Source organism: Astatotilapia calliptera, chromosome 2, assembly GCF_964374335.1.
Source record: "Astatotilapia calliptera chromosome 2, fAstCal68.1, whole genome shotgun sequence".
NCBI lineage: Eukaryota > Metazoa > Chordata > Actinopteri > Cichliformes > Cichlidae > Astatotilapia > Astatotilapia calliptera.
In genome coordinates, this window is record NC_137423.1 from 1934999 (window position 1) to 1953013 (window position 18015).

The 18015-nt window shown below is 42.6% G+C and overlaps 1 protein-coding gene across 2 annotated transcripts; it reads left to right on the forward strand.

Annotated features, from left to right (window-relative positions):
• Positions 1 to 630: 630 nt before the first annotated feature.
• Positions 631 to 13087, forward strand: rnf103 (ring finger protein 103). Of its 2 annotated transcripts, XM_026181653.2 has the most exons (8): positions 631 to 974; positions 1080 to 1265; positions 3874 to 4022; positions 6444 to 6559; positions 8105 to 8527; positions 8619 to 8751; positions 9574 to 9660; positions 10649 to 13087. In XM_026181653.2, the coding sequence occupies exons 2-8, from the start codon at positions 1133 to 1135 to the stop codon at positions 11618 to 11620; spliced, it is 2013 nt and encodes a 670-aa protein (XP_026037438.1). In that variant the 5' UTR covers positions 631 to 974; positions 1080 to 1132; the 3' UTR covers positions 11621 to 13087. The 2 variants fall into 2 exon arrangements, with proteins under 2 accessions (XP_026037438.1, XP_026037429.1); XM_026181644.2 differs by having other exon boundaries at positions 631 to 1265.
• The last annotated feature ends 4928 nt before the right edge of the window (positions 13088 to 18015 follow it).

Consider the following 18015-nt stretch of genomic DNA (forward strand, 5'->3'; position numbering starts at 1 on the left):
GTAGTGACTGACGCCAGGTGTGTTCCCTGTGTTCAAAGATTGGTGACTGTGGCAAGCATTTTGCATCACATGGGCTTTCATTTGAGGATATGAGCAGAGTTGTTTTGCAACATGTGTTTTAGCAAGGAAAAATGTGTTTAGATTTATGAGTACAGAGGGTTGTGTTTTGTGTTTTCATGTGACATGTGTTTATGGTACTGGAATATGGTGGCTACATTTAGTAAATGTGTTTAGACTACTGGTCATTTGGGTTACAGGATTGGCTTTTGTGTTTTAACATTTGAGAAAAACTGTAAGTTACACTGTTACACCACTTCTTCCAAGTTGCTATGTTTGTGCTAATTATTAACATTTCTGCTGAATTACAATACTTCTGCTGTGTTGAACCATTTCTGCCAAGTTGTTACATTTGTGCTAAGTTGTTGTGCTTGAGCGAAACGATTACAAGTTTAGCTACTTTTCAAATGCTGACTTCAGCTTCTTCAGCTATTTTCAGCAGACAGCTGCAGCAGCGTTCACGCAGCATTTCCCTAGTTAAGATATTTGATTTAACTTTTGTCTATTTACACTTTGACAGTTTCATTACTCTGTGTGTGTGTGTGTGTGGAGAAGGGGGGTATTACAAGCGTCAAGTGGAACAGGATATGACGCCATCTTCTCCGTGCACACAGCTGATCGGAGACAGAAACAATAACGGTCACACTCGTCATTACTGGCGATTTGTAACCCAGAGAATGTGAAGCACGGTGTTAGCATCCAGGCTCATACGCGGCTGACTGTCAGCGGAAGCTGCTGCAGTGGCGACGAAGAGCTAAAGACGCTTAGTTTTGTTACAGCAGAGGCCTACCTGCGATGCTAAGCTAAGTGCTGAGCTGTCACCGTTAGCACGGTAAACAGTTGGAGGAACAAGTGAGGGGGTCTTCCCAGCTGTAATTAGAGACGTTTGTGTGCCCGTGGCTGCTGCAGATGTGTGTGTAAGCCTGTCTGCTGATCGCAGCCTCTCGCAGACCTTCTCTTGGCGCTTTCGCTCAGCCGTAAGATGTGGTTGAAACTGTTCTTCTTGCTCTTATATTTCATAGTGTTGTTTACGTTGGCGAGGATTTTTGAGGCAGTAGTTTGGTATGAGACTGGTATGTTCGCTACGCAGCTCGTGGATCCGGTTACTCTCAGTTACAAGAAGTTAAAGACCATCCTGGAGTGTCGAGGGCTGGGATACTCCGGGCTGGTCGAGAAGAAGGATGTGAGCGAGCTGGTAGAGAAATCAGGTAAAGCCAGAGGCATCACACAGCCTTCATCATTAGTGGGTTCATGAGCTGCTGTTATTTTCTGTGTGTGTGTGTGTGTGTGTGTGTTTCTCAAGTTCAGGACTTTGAAACTGCAAAGAAGCGAACGGTTCTGATAGAGAGGGCAGGGCTTGCCATGAAGGGTCCTCACAAGGGTACGGCACCATCAAACGATTGCTTCTCCACAACATGGAAGCTTTTCTCAGGCATTGTAATAACCAAGCTGGGTAGGCAGACGAGTCAATACATTAAAACGGCTCTGAAAGACGTTGTAAATGGCACCGCAGGCCAAAGCATCAGCTCAGGGTTGATAAACAGGGGCTCTTAAGACAGGGTCAACCAGCCTGAGCACTGTCTGGATGACTACACGAATCTAATGCCCCACACATGGATACTCCAGAGCCTGGCATTAAACAAGGGTAATTATGTGCTAAAAACATTGATGAGGAAGTCAGGGGGATTGGAAGACAACACTGAAGGCCAACTCCAAGACAACCCCACACATTACCATCAGCTGTGAAATATACCAGCATTGTCCCCACTCCTGTTCTGCATAAGCCTCAACCATTCAGTCAGCTCAGGGTGGACACAGATTCAGCTGCTGAGTGACCATCAGCCACCTCCACTACATGGATGGCATCAATGTGTATGCCAGGAGCAAGATATCGACTCACCGGTCAGCCTCACCAGGATCTACAGCCAGGATACTGGGATGCCATTCAAACTGGATAAGTGTGGCCAACTGTTTGCAAAGAGAGGGAAAGTGATCCAGACTAAAGAGATGGAGTTGCACCAAGGCAGAATAGCATAGAGGACCGCTACCAGGGCCTGAGTATCCCATGGGCCAATGAGAACCATGAAGAAGATGCACAAAGGTCAACCATAGTCAAATACGTCAAGTAGATGGGACAGGTGCTGAAAGGCATAAGATTCAGCTCATCAGTACATGTTCCCTATCAGCCATCAGATACCCTGCTGGGATAACAAGCTGCCCGCAGGAGGAGATGAATGCCAGCGATGCCACTGAAACACCTCACAGAGTGTGTGTGTGTGTGCGTGTGTGCGTGTGTGTGTGTGTGTGTGCGTGTGTGTGTGCGTGTGTGTGCGTGTGTGTGTGTGAGAACAAGTATCGAACATGTCACCTGTTTTCTAAGTAAATATATTTGTAAAGGTGCTATTGTCCGTCGTAACTCATCCACACGTGCGAAGAATCAAACCGTAGATGATCATGAATTATGTGTAATAATGAGAAATTAAGTCGTTTTGAAATGTTTCTGTAACCAAATCTGTTCTTATGTTTTCCACCAATAAGGTTGTGAGTGTCCTGCGAGAGCGCATTGATCTGACCTGTTGTAGATGTTTCTTGGACATCTTGGTATTGGAACAGGTTCTGATAGGCCATCAATGGGGAGCAGCTAATATGAGTTTGGGGGCAGGATTGTCTTCTAATTGATTGATCTCAGTTGGTGTGATGACTCCATGTCTGTAGCTGTAGTTGAATTTCTTTGCCGGTGTGGACTGGATCGGTGGTTCCTGACATTTGCTAACAATTTGATGTGTTTGCTCTTTTAAAATCATAATAACAGAAACGACCCAAATGACGTTTTTTCTTCGAGTCCTGCCTGTTTGCCAGCTGAAGTCATTTGTGGAGTTTTCTTTGCATCCTAAACACTTTTTCTGGAAGTTGTGGCTGTAATTTTTGTTTTGTTACCTGGTTTCAACTGAATCCTTCATTCTTCAGGTCTTAGTTTGAACACTGCTGATACAGTCCCTTGGGTAGATTTTGATTTTCCAGCTTTATAAAATTCAATCAGTCATCGGTAGGATTTCTTTGTCAGCCAACATCTGGAACGAGTCACTTGTATTGCAGCTGGAGATAGCGTTTGTGTTGTACCTTGTCTATGACAAGGGGAAGCCAGGGTGTCAGGTAGCCAACTATCGGAACTGGAGAAAAGTGTGATGAAGAAAAGTGTGCCCATGTCTGAGGCTTTGGAAACTGCTAACCTCCTGAAGAGTCCAGTATACCAGAGATATAGAGTCCAGGAGAATAAACCAGCTTTTCTGCTCAGTGTTAGGGGAACAATATGAGGACAGCTCCACTGAGACTGGAAGGGCACATGGGACAAGGATGCAACACATAACAATGCTTAGACCGCAGCAGTGGAATGCTTAAAAATGTACACGATCAATAGGAGTCCGAATGACAGGCCAATGTTATTGCTGTTATTGATCTTAGTGGATCAGTGAGCTGATCTCTCATTCACTCCTAGCATGCAGCTCGATGTCATCCATGCACAGGAGGTGGATAACAGTTGCTCTGTTCTGTAGTTGGTTTCTGTAGCCAGTAATGCAGAACAGCAGTGGAGCTCATCTCCTTTGTAAATCCTGCACTTAATAGCAATGGCTGACGAAGTGGCATCATCAGGACATCAGTGGGATGTGGCAAACAGCACTATAGACCAGCCTCAAGTGAACGGCACACGTTGCCACCTCCTGTACATGGATGACATCGAGCTGCATGAAGACCACTGCTGCATGGATGTCAAGTATCAGTGCTCTTTAAAAGCTGCTGCACTTTGCTCTGTCACAGGAGAGCTGACACAGGGGGAGCTGTACTCTGCCATAAAGAAGCAGAAGGAGCAGACAGAGGCCGACGGCTCCAGCACCACACACTTCAGTGGAGAGGTGCACTTCTATGAATTAGTAGAGGACACTAAAGATGGGATCTGGTTAGTTCAGGTAAAAGCACATTCTCTGTTAAACCTGTCAGTGGTGAATGATTAAGTGTCCAAAAAAAGAAACTTACAGGCAGCAGCAGCCGGGTGTTGCTACTCAAATGCGTTTGATGAATTAATCTTTAGAAAGTGTGACCACCTCCATTAAAGCAAACATACGAGTAGTTTGTCGGTCTGGAGCTTTCAGGGGTATTAATGTAAAGCAAAGGAGGAAATGCATTAGTAAAGAATTAACTGCTGCTGCCTATGAGAAAGGGCTTATTTATCTATTTATATATAAGGAACCCCATTAGCTTCCACGGTAGTGCTTGCTAGTCTTCCAGGGGCCCGAGCCATCAAGTATAAGCTAATAAAACATTACACAATAAAGTAGATGCAAAAATCTCCTCATAATTTAGCTCTTACATCCACAGTGAGGTTGTAAGCATGTAAACATCAATAACACTGAGGCACAACATTGGCCTCCTACAATGTTTACAATAATTAAAAACTGTGAATAGGCTTTTATGTTTTTAAACTAGCAGCAGCAGCCAGTGCTCTCATTGTGTGAGGCTGTTTATTCCACTTTAAAGATGCTCCGAATATAACAGAGTTTTTCAAAACTGACCTTTGGCTCGAGGAGTTACTGCACTGCAGTCGTGTAGCATAATTGTGTATCTTATCTGGAAGTCCAAGTAAGCCATGGTGTAATTTAGCTTGTACTGGAAGGTTTATTCTGCATTTGATCGATGCTGGTATAGTATGAACATCTTAACACTAATGCGGTCGCCTTATTCTGGACTAACCGAAGTCTGTTGAGGTCTGTCTCACACGCTGCTGACCAGATGATTGAACAATAACACTAGTGCGTTAATAACATCCTTCATGACAGAAGAAGTGATGTAGAAAGATCAGCGGCGCCCTGCCCCATGTTCTTAACAACAGTCTTTATGCTGAGACCATGAGAGGTGGTGATTTATGGTGACACCAAGTAGTCTGATCTGGGTGACCTGTTCTAATATTGATCCAGCTATGGAAAGGCTCAGGGTGTAGTTGGGTGTAGTTATAGTTACTCACAAGTGACATCAAAGAAATCTTCTTTTGCTGCCACAGGACCTGGAAGCCTCGCAGTTACTGAGGTGACCATGACGTCAACATAGCATAGCATAATTATTCTTTAGTCTAATATGAGCACATCTGTTTGACAGCTAAAAGTCACTGTGTCCGTTCAGAGCTTCATAACCCAAAGTGTACTGCAAAAGCAACCCAAGACTTTCTGCAGGCAAAGAAATGTTCTTCAGTGGACAAGTCGGTCACCCTAATGAAGAATAAGGTTGAGTTACTGAAGACAAGATTGAAAGGAGAGATCCACAAACAAGCAGCAGCTGGAGATTGTTTTGGTAGTTGACTAATCTGCTAATTTTCTTTCATTATTCGATTACTCAACAAATATTTCAATAACTCTGATCTCCGCCTCTGTGGGCAGTCCTCCAGTTCTTCACCTGTTGTCCAGTTGTCTCAAAATAGGAAATGTATTAATTTGAAAATAATAGAAATGTATTTAATATTTACTCAGTAGGTCTATCAGAGTGAAAAATGAAATGAATCAAAATATTAGGTGATACAAAATATGATTACAGAGTAGCAGCAGCTGCCCCTCGAGCCCGCTGCACCACCCCTCCACTGCAGGGAGCCAGAGACCACGCCCCGCCACGCCCCTGCCACGCCCCCGCCACTAAATGTTTTCAAAATCTGGCAAAAACTTGTTTCAAAGCAAAAATATATATTTGCAGTCAGTCTGAGTGTGTGTATGTTAGTCAGCTAACAAACTGAATAAAAGTTTGTACATCCAAAGCTGCATGCAGCTCCACTGCTGCAGCTCCACTGCTGCAGCTCCACTGCTGCAGCTCCACTGCTGCAGCTCCACTGCTGCAGCTCCACTGCTGCAGCTCCACTGCTCTGAGATGGTGGATGTAAACGTTCACATCCCTGCACTGAAATTAAGTTCTTTAGGAAATTCAAGTAAAGTATTAGTTGGCATGTTAATCAAAAATAATGTGCTTTACTATTTTTCTGCTGCTTTTTTTGTAAATCAGCAAGTTTGAAATTTTAGCAATAACAATAATAATATTTTAGCATTAAAAATATTGTAATTCTAGAACTGAACTTGTGCTTGCTGGTGTAAACTATTTTAGTAATTACCCATACTGGGAGTTTAGGGCAGCTGTGGCATAAATCAAAGTAAATGCATGGGAAATGGCTGCACTGTCACAACAAAGCTGGTGCAAAGAGACAAAAGAAGCGACGTCGGTTCGCCCACAGTGACAGTCTCACTGGAACATGGAAGCCTTTTGTAATAAAGTGGGTTTAATCTGCAAATCATATTAAAAGCTGATTGTCCAGCACTACCAATGTGACCGTATCATGTCCCTGTGTGTGACGGCAGGTCATTGCTCAGGACCGGGAAGCTCTGCTCAGCCAGTCCAACTGGGGGAAGATGGTACAGAAGGTGTCCCAGTTTGGTATCAGAACTGGAACCTTCAACTGCTCCAATGACTACAGGTGATATGCTGTTACTCCACAGAAAGAGACACTACGGAAGTTGAACAACAGTTACACAATCTGACAGTCACACTAGGAAAGAACATGGTGGAAGGCTGCACCGCGACCCTGTGCAGTGATCCTGCAGTCTTTGAAGTGGTTGCTTTGAAGACGGGGACCAAGTCTAGGACCAGGTCTGTGACTTCCAGCCAGTGACCATCTTCAAAGCAACTACCATGCCACAATAGTGACAATATGGCGATAACACACGGTGTTGAAAATCACAGATGAGTTTGAATTTCAGTGACCTCAACCTCAAGGTCAGAGGTCAGTTGAGTTTCATTCATTTTTATTCATATAGTGCCACGTGGTGGGGCGGCTGTAGCTCAGGAGGTAGAGCAGGTCATCTACTGGCTCCAGTCTGCATGTCAAGTATCCTTGGGCTAACTAACTAACCCCAGGTTGCTCTCGGATGCATCCATCGGAGTGTCAGTGTGTGTGAATGGGGCGTGTTGTATAGAGCGCTTTGAGTCCTCCAGGAGAGCAGAAAAGGTCGATATAAGAATCAGTCCATTTGCCATTCACCACGTCACAACAACAGTTGCCTCAGAGCGCTTGGGTCATGTTTTCTGAAAGTGTTGTGAACGAGGCAACAATGGATGCCTCAGGTGTATCTACCAGGAGGCTGAGATAATACGACGATCACCTAAAATAACTAAATACTGTTACTCTGTTGATGCAGGTTTACAAAAATTCACGTTAAACAAATACAAATTTATATAATTATTCATATAAACTACTAACAGAGTCCAGGCAGAACCTGACACATCTGAAACAGGAATTCCTCCACAGGACGGCGGTTTGACTGCAGCAGGTGCTCAGCAGCTGTGGAGCACAATCAGATGTTCACAGGTTGACAACCGGCTGACGTGAGTCCTGTACTGCAGGAGGACATGTCGCAGAGTAGTTGTGCTCATTGGCACAGATGGATTCGGACTGACTGTATGCTGGGAAACTGGTTTCCTCCCAGCAGACAGCGTGAAATCAGCAGTGTTTGCTCACCTTCAGTTGGAGATGTTCTCCAACAGCAAAGATTCACTGTGCCACCAGCTTGGTCACGAGGAGCATTTATTGAAAAGCTGTTTTAGTTTCATTGACCTCTCAAAGCCACTTCATCCTTTTTTTTGCACAAACCAGGACATGATCAATGTTTCCTAGTTTGAAGGACAGGGTCTGATTGGACAGCTAAACTAAAACAAGCTGAAGTTCTTTGCTGTCAGAAGAACCACTCAGAGATGAAATGTTGCTGTCACGGTCTTTGTGATGTGTGACATGTGCTGTTGGCAAACCCACTCTGACTACAGGGACTGGATGCAGTCCACTACATGTTCAGACACACACCCTCTGCCACACAGCAGCACAACTACGACGTACTGTATAACAGCGCTGGTATGTCGTGGAGCAGCAGTGGGGCCATAAAGCTGAGCGGTTCCAGTGGGACAGATGAAACTGCATGTAGATTTGACCTGCTGTGGATCACTGTTGGTTATGTCTTCTGTGTGCTAGGTCGTGCATCAAGCGTGGCTGGCAGCGCTCCACCCTGATCATGTCGGTTCCCCAGACTTCAGCATCAAAGGGCAAAGTCATGCTTAAAGAGTACAAAGGGAGTCGGGTTGAAACTGAGCAGATCTTCCGCTGGATGACCTCACATGTGGCTCATCGAATCAAAACCCTGCATCATTCTGAGCAGCTGGTGGAGGAGTGGCGTTCTGACCCAGCTCATCCACTGAAAATGTTTCTGTTTGCCCGCCTGGCCCAGCCGCCGGCCTTCTTCTCCTCGCTGTCTGTTAAGTTCACCGGCAGGATCGAGTTCATCTTTGTGGATGTGCGTCGTTGGTGTAACTATAGCAGCCTATCAGAGATTGGTGTGACACGCAGCCCCGCCTACATCCTTAAGATGCCTGAGGGCATATATCACTATGGCAACAGGTGATGACTGTTAATGAAGATGTCTGATTTTTTTAAAAGCACGTTTTTTATGTAAAGAAATTAAACTGCAGTCTGTGTTTCGTCCCCAAAGCACCGGGGAGTTCCTGTCCCTCGCTGCCATGGATACGTTCCTGCGTTCGGTCCAACCAGAGGTCAACGATCTGTTTGTCTTCAGTTTGGTCCTCATCAACTTGCTGGCCTGGATGGACCTCTTCATTACACAGGTCACTGTTTCAGTCTTCCTTAGTTGTAGAGGTGAAAGGGGACAAAAAGCCTCTACTCTCTACTTTGTGTTTTTACTTTACATTTACTATGTTCTACTCGAAGTTTACTTGTTCGTGCGCTACATTCATCTGACAGCTTTGATGCTTCTAGCTACAGTTACATTAGCTCAGCCTAACTACACATGCTGTCTGTGCTGCTTCATAGACCTGCACAGGAACAGGAAGTTTCTCCCAGAAATGCAACAGTTGTCCTTTTCTTTCTTCTTCCTGCCAATATTATTGTTATTACTGTCAAGTCTGAGTTTCTTCCTACAAATGATTTCAGACAGCATACACAATCAACTTTTCTTCAATCCACAATGTTATTTTCATAATAAAATAAATTATTCAGCTTTACAGTTTTCCCCACATTGCATTGAGTTACAGTTCTTCTCTCATTGAAACAAATAAAAAGTTTTCTAGTACTACAGAGATGCACAGGGAATTACCTGAAAAACTGCCACGCGCCTGTCTTTACCTGGAGTATTTTAGCTGTTAGTAAGCATGCATGTTGTCCATGACCAGCTCGGTTATACGTGATGCTGATTGGCCGATCCCTGGCCACTTGTCTGGTGCATCTTCAGTCCTGTTACAGACCTGTACGTCACTGTAAGATATCCTGACTGAACAGCTCTCTTCAGCTCTTACTGCAACATCTCCAAACCTGATGTTACTTTCTTTCCTTCTGTGTTCGGGTTTTGTTGCATTGTCTTTGGTCTTCTAGCTTCCAGGTCATGTAGTGCTGTTCTGAAATTCTGATGTGAATCGTTAACATGCTTTCAGGGAGCAACCGTGAAACGATTTGTAGTTCTGATCCGAACACTTGGGACCTACAACTCCATACTGCTGGTTTCCTGGCTGCCAGTTCTGGTAGGGAATCATCGGCACCACTCAGTCCTCACGCCTGACGTTTTTCTTGTGTTAAGCATTTTACTTTCAATTGCTGCAGTAAAGAAAAAAAGACTGAACGAGAGCTAAACAATAACGATTTATTTACATAATTTTAAAAAAGTGGTTTTTAGCAGTCATCTAGATTTAAGGCAAATCTTCTGTGATTTATTAAACATTTATTAAAAGTCATTAATACAAAAATACTGAAAATCCATTTTAATACTGATTGAAATGAATATTTGGACGGGCACAGGGAGCGTGCTTCGTGTCCGCAGGAGGAGGCCTCTCCTACTTTATGCTAACTAATAAACATATTAGTGTTTCCATTTTAGTGGAAACACTAATATGTTTATAAAGTTTTCTGATTTTCTTCTTATAAATAGATTTATAAATGCTTGGATTATTGTACTACAATGTAATGTGCTGTTCAGGGCGACTTAAAGTGAGTGAGTTTTCACTTTTAATGGTTAGCCAACTTAAATCTCTAAAACATCTGTTCCAGTGCATTTGCAGTTAAGCTGCATTCATTTGCACACATATTACTTACATAAATTTAAAAAATAGGAGGGACTTTCAAATTAAAAGCGACAAAATTACAATTTTCCACAAAATCACAATAAACAGCCGTCCACTGTGGGCGTTTCCTGGAGAATGTTGGTGGATGAACCGGACCTTTACCTGTCGTTCCAACCAAAGGCCTGCATGTGGCCTGCAGGCCTGCACGGTGCCCAGTTTTACATCCACCAGGACATCACGGAGCATTTGCCCTCGTTAGCCTTCATGGCAGTGAATCAAGTACAGTGCAGTTACTCCACAGTAACCAGGGCTGTGTGTCGCACTTTACTGCATTCGTATCAGAGAGAATCCAAACTGCTCTGACAGTATGTAACAACAGACTGCATGTTCTGTTTTACTGAGTAAAACTGTTAATAATTGTCACTAATCCCTGCCTGCTCACTCTCTCCAGGCTCTCCTTCAGCTGCCCTATCTGGACCTTCTGCACGGCTACAGTCTGAAGCTGCTGCGTTATGCTGACACCACTACACTAGCCAGCCTAGTGAGAGCTGACTGGACCTTCTACTCATCCCACCCAGCTCTCTTCCTGTCTACCTACCTAGCCCACGGCCTGCTCGTCGACTACTTTGAGAAGAAACGGCGCTGTGGTACCAGGAGCCAAGAAGACAGCCGTACAAACCTGGAGTGGCTGGCCAGTCTGTGGGACTGGTACACTTCCTACCTGCTCCATCCAATTGCATCACTACAGCAGTTTCCGTCTGACCACTCAGAGTGGGAAGATGATCCTAACTTCTTATTTGAGCATTTGGCTTTTCCTGATCTGTGGCTTCGTCCATTAGTAAACATGGATTACATCAAAACGCTGCCGACCTGGAGGCTCAGAGCAGCTGGTCAGTCCGGGTCGGAGGCCTGTTGTGAAAAGGCGGATGAAGAAACACGTAGTCAACATTCAGACGAAGAGAGGAAGGAACCTCCACATGGTAGCAGCAGCCACAAGAGATCACTATGTAGTGTGAACTTCAACTCACAGCTTCCTGCGTGCGGCGACGTGGACGCCAGCGGCGGCCGTCAGTGTGCGTGTGCTGCTGAATCATCCGGGAATGGAAGCTCGCTGTCAGCTGACAGGGCGGTGAAGGATAACTGCATCGTGTCTGACTGTGTTTCTAACCATCAACACTGTGATTGGTCAATGTGGCCCTGTGACATGCTTCAGTGTTCAGAATGTGTGGTTTGTCTGGAGACCTTTGTGAGCGAGGAGGTACTGATGGGGCTCCCCTGTGGCCACGCCTTCCACCAGCAGTGCATTGTGGTATGGTTGGCAGCGGGCAGACACTGCTGTCCAGTATGTCGCTGGCCCAGCTACAAAAAGAAACAGCAGAGGGCTGCTCAGAGTAGTTCTACTGACAACACAGTGCAGGACTGATGAGATGGCCTTCAGCTATCGATGGTGACAGTTTCTCCTCTTCGTGTCTCTTCAGACTCTCTAACCATCAAGAACAATTAAGAAGGAAACGTGGTCGGTAAGCGTGATTAGGGCGGCGTTATTATGAGCCATTAGTAATCTTTGCTTCCATTCCTGTTGATGAGCTGGGCTGTCAAAGCCCAGCTACAATGCTTCTTATCTAGACGGGACGTTGACTCTCACAGTAACCATGTGTGTAGCCACAATAAACAATGTAGTGCAGTGAAAACATTTTTAATGTTGCTTTGTCATTCTTAAAGTTTGGATGTTGTCAGTCTGAGAGAAAATGTAATCGCCCCAATAACGCTACCAGCTGGATTTCTGTCAGGACGATAAGCTGAATGCATCAGAAGACATTTGTACAGAAATCTATGTAGACTGTGCTTCGTCCTGTGTCATCTGCACCTGCAGCAAAGAAGGCCTTTGCTTTGTGTTTGCATTTTGTCCTGAACTGTATGAAATGAAATGGCTTTGTCTCCTGCACACTGGTCACCATAGGAGAGGAGCAGAATTCAAATAAATTAATTGGATATAATTGCTGAGAAGCACTTTCCTGTAACTCTGACCGTTTTCCCCAAGAAACATCTGGAATTATTCAGATTAAACTTTGTCTCCTGTCTGTTGCAATATTTCACCAACACAGATTCTGGTCAGAGGTCTCACACAGTGAACAGCTGTTGATGTGCATGCAGGGCGACAGGACTGACTCTGACTGGAGCCCTTTGAACTGGTCACCTGAAAATGAGGCTTTGGTGTTTGTGAGCTGATTCAGAGTAGCAGTAAAGTGTGACCAGTTCTAGACTTCGTCACTATCGTTTACCTTGATTTTCTTTGTGGTCTCTGAAGACTAAACCAAAGCAAATGTCACAAAATTGGGGTTCATATGTGCGAGAGCTAAAATAAGGTTCGTTGCATGCTTCAGAGACGAGTCATGTTTGGAGTAAACTGTGTGGGTGATCACACCGTCTTACATCCACTCTAAGAACACTCAAGCAACACCGCTAACCTGATGGCTGCGCCTATGATCAGAGTAAGCAGTACCAGCTGTGCACAGTCCCACCCAGGACAGATAGTTTCAGCTTTTACCAACTAAGAGCAAGACGAGACCCCCTGTTATGGGACCACAACAGCTGCATTGTCTGGGAGTTTTTAGACTCTCCATCTTCAAAAGAATTCTGTTTTGTATGATATAAATATGTTATCACAGGTATGCCCTGATCAACTGAACCCAAACTATCTGCCTAGTATTTTTTTCCTAACATGCTCAGTGCTTTGACCCGAGCAGTTTTCCCATCAAACAACATTTATTATCCTGCTAGTTTTAGCTGCTGCACCACGGTGGGCGCTATAGGTCTGCAACAGTCTGTGGGTGGATGGATGCAGGGTTTCCCTGGCAAATATTGTATTGTAATTAAAAGATTAACGTTATTCATCTCTCAGTGGTTATTTGGTGTAGTTAATCAATACCAAACTTGCATGTGGTTGCAGAAGCGTGTGTGTGTGTGTGTGTGTGTGTGTGTGTGTGTGTGGTTAAAACCAGCTAAACTTTTTGCAGCTGGTAACAAAAACACAGGTGAAACTAACTGATCGTTAATGGTCACGTACATACCCCTGCTCTGGCTCACCTGTGTGTCAGGTTTCATCTCAAGCCACTGCAATATTCCTTTGATGTTAAAGTACAGTTATGCTCTAATTCATCCTGGTTAATTGAATATAATATGTATGACGAGTACAGTGAATGCATCACATTCAAAAATGATTTAAAAATCACTTTAGAAATTAGTGAACAGTTCTGCGCAAATTCAACAAGGTTAATGTAATAAACACAAATGTAGAAAAGCTGCAATGAAATTAAATTCTACCATTCTGATCGAAAATATTCCTTATTCTAACATTCCTTTCTCCTATTGAAGATCCATTTATTTTGCTCGTTCCAGTCGTTCCTAAGTTCACTAATGTTACTTTTCACTTAACACGTGACAATAAATACAGACTGGAAACAGGAGGAGAGACATGAGGTGGGACACACGGCTGGAAACGATGGACGTGTCGAGGCAAAGAAAGTAAACGACACGAGTGACAGGAAGCAATGGACACAATAAAAGAGGAAGACAACTGAATGGAGAACACAGGGATAAATACTGACAATTATAATAATAATGGCATTAATATAGCGCTTTTCAAAACCCTCAAAGCGCTTTACAATTCCACTATTCATTCACTCTCACATTCACACACTGGTGGAGGCAGCTACAGGTGTAGCTACAGGTGTAGCCACAGCTGCCCCGGGGCAGACTGACAGAAGCGAGGCTGCCACGATTGCCCTAACCACTATAGGACACCAAGGAAAACAGAAGGGAACAAGTCTGATGAGACAGGAGAAGTAATACTCAATACCAAGCACCCGACTGTCAAACAGAACTTTGAAGACCAAGGAACCCATCTGAGATGTCGGGGATGAAAATGTGGAGAAGTTTAAAGCAGGGCCAGGTTATGAAAACATCTCACAGAGCCCTGTTCAAGCCATCACCCAAACACAGAAAGAGCTATTTTTACAAAAGTTACAGTGTCTACACTGTCCAAGCTGGTAGCGACAAGCCCTAAAAGACTTAACGAGACTTGCATTTTTAATTGTTCACCACCTCGTGCCTTTGTAGTCACCATATTGATATTGTTTGCGGATTTGATAAACTAGCCTGCAGCTCCCACATTCCTCTTTTACACCAATGACATTAGAACAGATGCTTGTTATTTTACATCATGCAGGAAATGATGTTAATGGTCTCTGGTACTTTTGAACCTGCTGTATATCTGATAAAAGCAGCTACTGTGACTGGTAGTTGTGCTGATGTTGTTATCAATATAACCCGAACCTCCACTGCAGAGATTAAAGGATTGAAGAACTCACATAAACAAGCACACACAGGGCAGTTTTTAACCTTCAGAAAGCTTAAATATACATGATTTCCCTCAAAGCATTCGTAACACTTGTTTCCACATCTGAATAAAAAGACATAGAGAACATAAAGAATCTAAGCAGATTGTCAGCTGACCTGATCCTGGCTGCTTCTGTGCTTGCCCCATATCTGATTATACTTCTGGACAAACGTTGTGCATTTGTCATTCTTGGGGATCATCAAGATGTGTTCTGGCAAAACCGAGAAAACCTTTATGCGGGCCATTTCCACCCATGAACTCTGACCTTAACTTTGACCTTAACTGAGGCCTGCAGTTCTTTACATGTTGTTCTGGGGTGACCTCTTGGATTAGTCTTCTCTTGGATAATTTTGGTCTGCCCGCCACTCCTGTGAAGGTTCACCACTGTTCCATGTTTCTAACGTTTGTGGATAATGTTAGGGATGGGAACAGACGTTTCGACACTGCTTCTGAAGCGTGGTTGCTTCGAAACACTGGTCAGAAGCGTGGTTTAAAACATCCAGATCACATGGCTACGACTGAACAAGGTTTTGGTGTGCTTCACCCCAGCTGGGACGTACCTGCTGCTTTGAGACATTGCGAGGTGCCAGGATTCCATTTTTATGAAGCAGAATCATTTGTAATTACTGAATTATATTTTTGATACCACCTCTTTCTATTTCTTATACACACATTCGTAAAAAATGTTGTCTACTTTCAACAAAAAATGTTATTCGCTGCATCACATCCTCACTCTAACATCCTGCCGGTGTTACAAGATAAAACATCCACAGGAGGATAAAGGAGCTTCTTCGTGGTTCAGCGGTTGCTCAGCAGCACGGATGTAGACAGAGGGATCAGTTTGTTGAAGCACAGTTTATGACAATCAAAGCCTGCTGTCTTTAACAGTCTCAATCTTTTTCTTGCATTGTTTGTACAAGGATTTAGCCAACAGATGTGCAGATCACCATTACTGACAGTCTGGTATTATAAGTAGCTTTGTTGTCTGCCACATTTTTTCGCAGAATAGCATTATCGACATGTGGCAATAGCCAAATTGGCGAGCAGGTGTCACTGTGGAGACGTTGTTTCGAAGAATCGATACAATTGTGGCACAAATGTTTTAAATGTTTAACGAAGCCTCGCTTTGTGGGGTTTGTTTGCGTGCCACGGTGGATCCTCTCTGGATATACTGTCACTCTATTTTCTTTTAGTTTTGAATCGTTGGTTTAAGAGTATTTTAATACAATAGTAACAAATAAAAACAGTACAATTAAAGTACAAGAAAAGACAGTTTATTATTTTAAGTACTGATAAAAATTATGTTTAAGTTTTATAGAATTATTTTACTAATGATTTTGAATAAAGCGTACTATTGTAAACTTGATTTATTTAATGCATAATTTAAGATTCTATGTTAATAGAAATTAAACATGTAGTTTCACCTTGAGTAAAAACGATTGATTACGGCAGTTTAATGTCAACTAATTGTTGGTCAGAGTGTAGGTAACAGACATCTTTACTGCTGCCGCAATAAAACACAAAAATAAAACGAGAAAATAATTGGTTAAATGCTGAAAATTGTTTGCATAATACTCAGAGTTGTGTGACACTATAGTTTATGACGCATGAACCTCTAATAATCATGTTGTTAGGCTTAACTTGCCAGCCAAGTGCCAATTGTTTTATGTGTAATAGAGGATTTCTCAAAAGGGTCTGGATCGGTCCTAAACTTAAATAAATGTCAGTTATTACCTGTCAAAGAGTGTAATGTTCAGAGTATTTGTAATATAACAGTTAAAAATGAAGCAACATATTTAGGTCTGATTATCTGCAAAGATCCAAAAGACAGAATTTTACTAAATTTTCCCCCAATTATTAAAAAATCTCAAACCAAATTAAATCAATGGTTGCAGAGAGATTTAAGTTTAAGAGGAAGGGTATTGCTCTCAAAAGCAGAAGGTCTGTCTCGACTGACTTATGCAGCAATTTCTCTGCATGTGGACGGCAAAACTTGTAAGGATATCGACCGAATGCTCTTCAACTTGCTCTGGAAAAACCGGACACATTACATCAGAAAAAGTGTATTGATGAATGACTATGAGCACGGTGGTCTCAATGTTTTGGATTTTACTACTCTAAACAATACATTTAAGATTAATTGGGCTAAACATTTTCTTAAAAATCCGGTATCCATTTGGAATTTTATTCCTCACTACATTTTCTCTAAGTTTGGTGGTCTAAGTTTTATCTTAGGTTGTGATTATAATATAGATAAGCTTCCAGAAAACCTTTCGATGTTTCACAAACAACTTCTATTAGCTTGGTCCCTTATATATAAACACAACTTTACACCCCATACGTGTCCAATTTGGAATAATAGGAACATAGTGTATAAAAATAAATCATTATTTTTTTCTAGGTGGGTTGAGAAACGGATTGTTTTAGTGAATCAGCTGTTTAATCCTAATGGGCAGCTCATGTCCTACTCAGAATTCTTAAACACCTATACATTTCCAGCCACACCCAAAGAATATGCCATATTATTTGATGCAATACATACGGGTATTATAATGCTTTTTAAAGGTATTCAACCTTGCATATCATCTGTTTCTCTCCCCAACCCTTTAGATTCACACATAGGAAGAATCTGTCTAACAAACCACAGTAAAAGTAATAAGAATATTCGTGCTTTGTTCCAGACAGAATCTCTAACTATCCCACATGTGGTCTCTTATTGGAATTTCTTTGTCAGTGACATTAACTGGAAAAGAGTATGGACAATTCCTAACAAGTATCTGGTAACGAATAAAGTGAAGGAAGTCTCATTTAAAATACTGCATAAATTTTATCCTGCTAATCATTACATGACGAAGTTCAAAAGGGACATAAATGTGAGCTGTGGATTTTGTGGAAGCCATCCTGAGACTGCAGCACCTCTTCTGGATCTGTTCATACGCTGGAACATTTTGGAAAGACTTCAGTAGATTCATTGCTGGACATCTCTATAAAGACTTTACTGTGAAATGGGAAAATCTTGTATTTTGTTTCTTTCGAAGGCAAAAAAAAGAAGATGTTTACTTTATAATAAACTTGTTAGTTATCTTAGCTAAATTTTATTTTCACAAATGCAAATACAGTAACAAAAAACCTAATTTTAAACATTACTATAATGATGTTTTATGTTACATAAAATTGATTAGTGGATCACTTAACAAAAAGGCTATGAAAACTATTACTATTTGTAGTAATTACAAATTATTTGAATGTTTGTAATTCTTTGTATTACACCCCCTGGCATATGTTAATTTTGTTCTGATTGTATACATGTTCTGTATACTGTTTCTTAATAAAGTTTAATATTAAAAAAAAAAAAAAAAATAGGCTTAACTTTCCGGGAGCTGCGACAGTTGGTACCGCTGCCGAAAACTGTGGCGGTG

Bases quoted from the DNA above. Each gene is read 5' to 3' on its own strand.
- rnf103 (XM_026181644.2), top strand. From the start codon at position 1,040: ATGTGGTTGAAACTGTTCTTCTTGCTCTTATATTTCATAGTGTTGTTT. The intron at 8,528-8,618 runs GTGATGACTGTT...TCGTCCCCAAAG, and splicing joins ATATATCACTATGGCAACAG to CACCGGGGAGTTCCTGTCCC. The intron at 8,752-9,573 runs GTCACTGTTTCA...ACATGCTTTCAG, and splicing joins TGGACCTCTTCATTACACAG to GGAGCAACCGTGAAACGATT.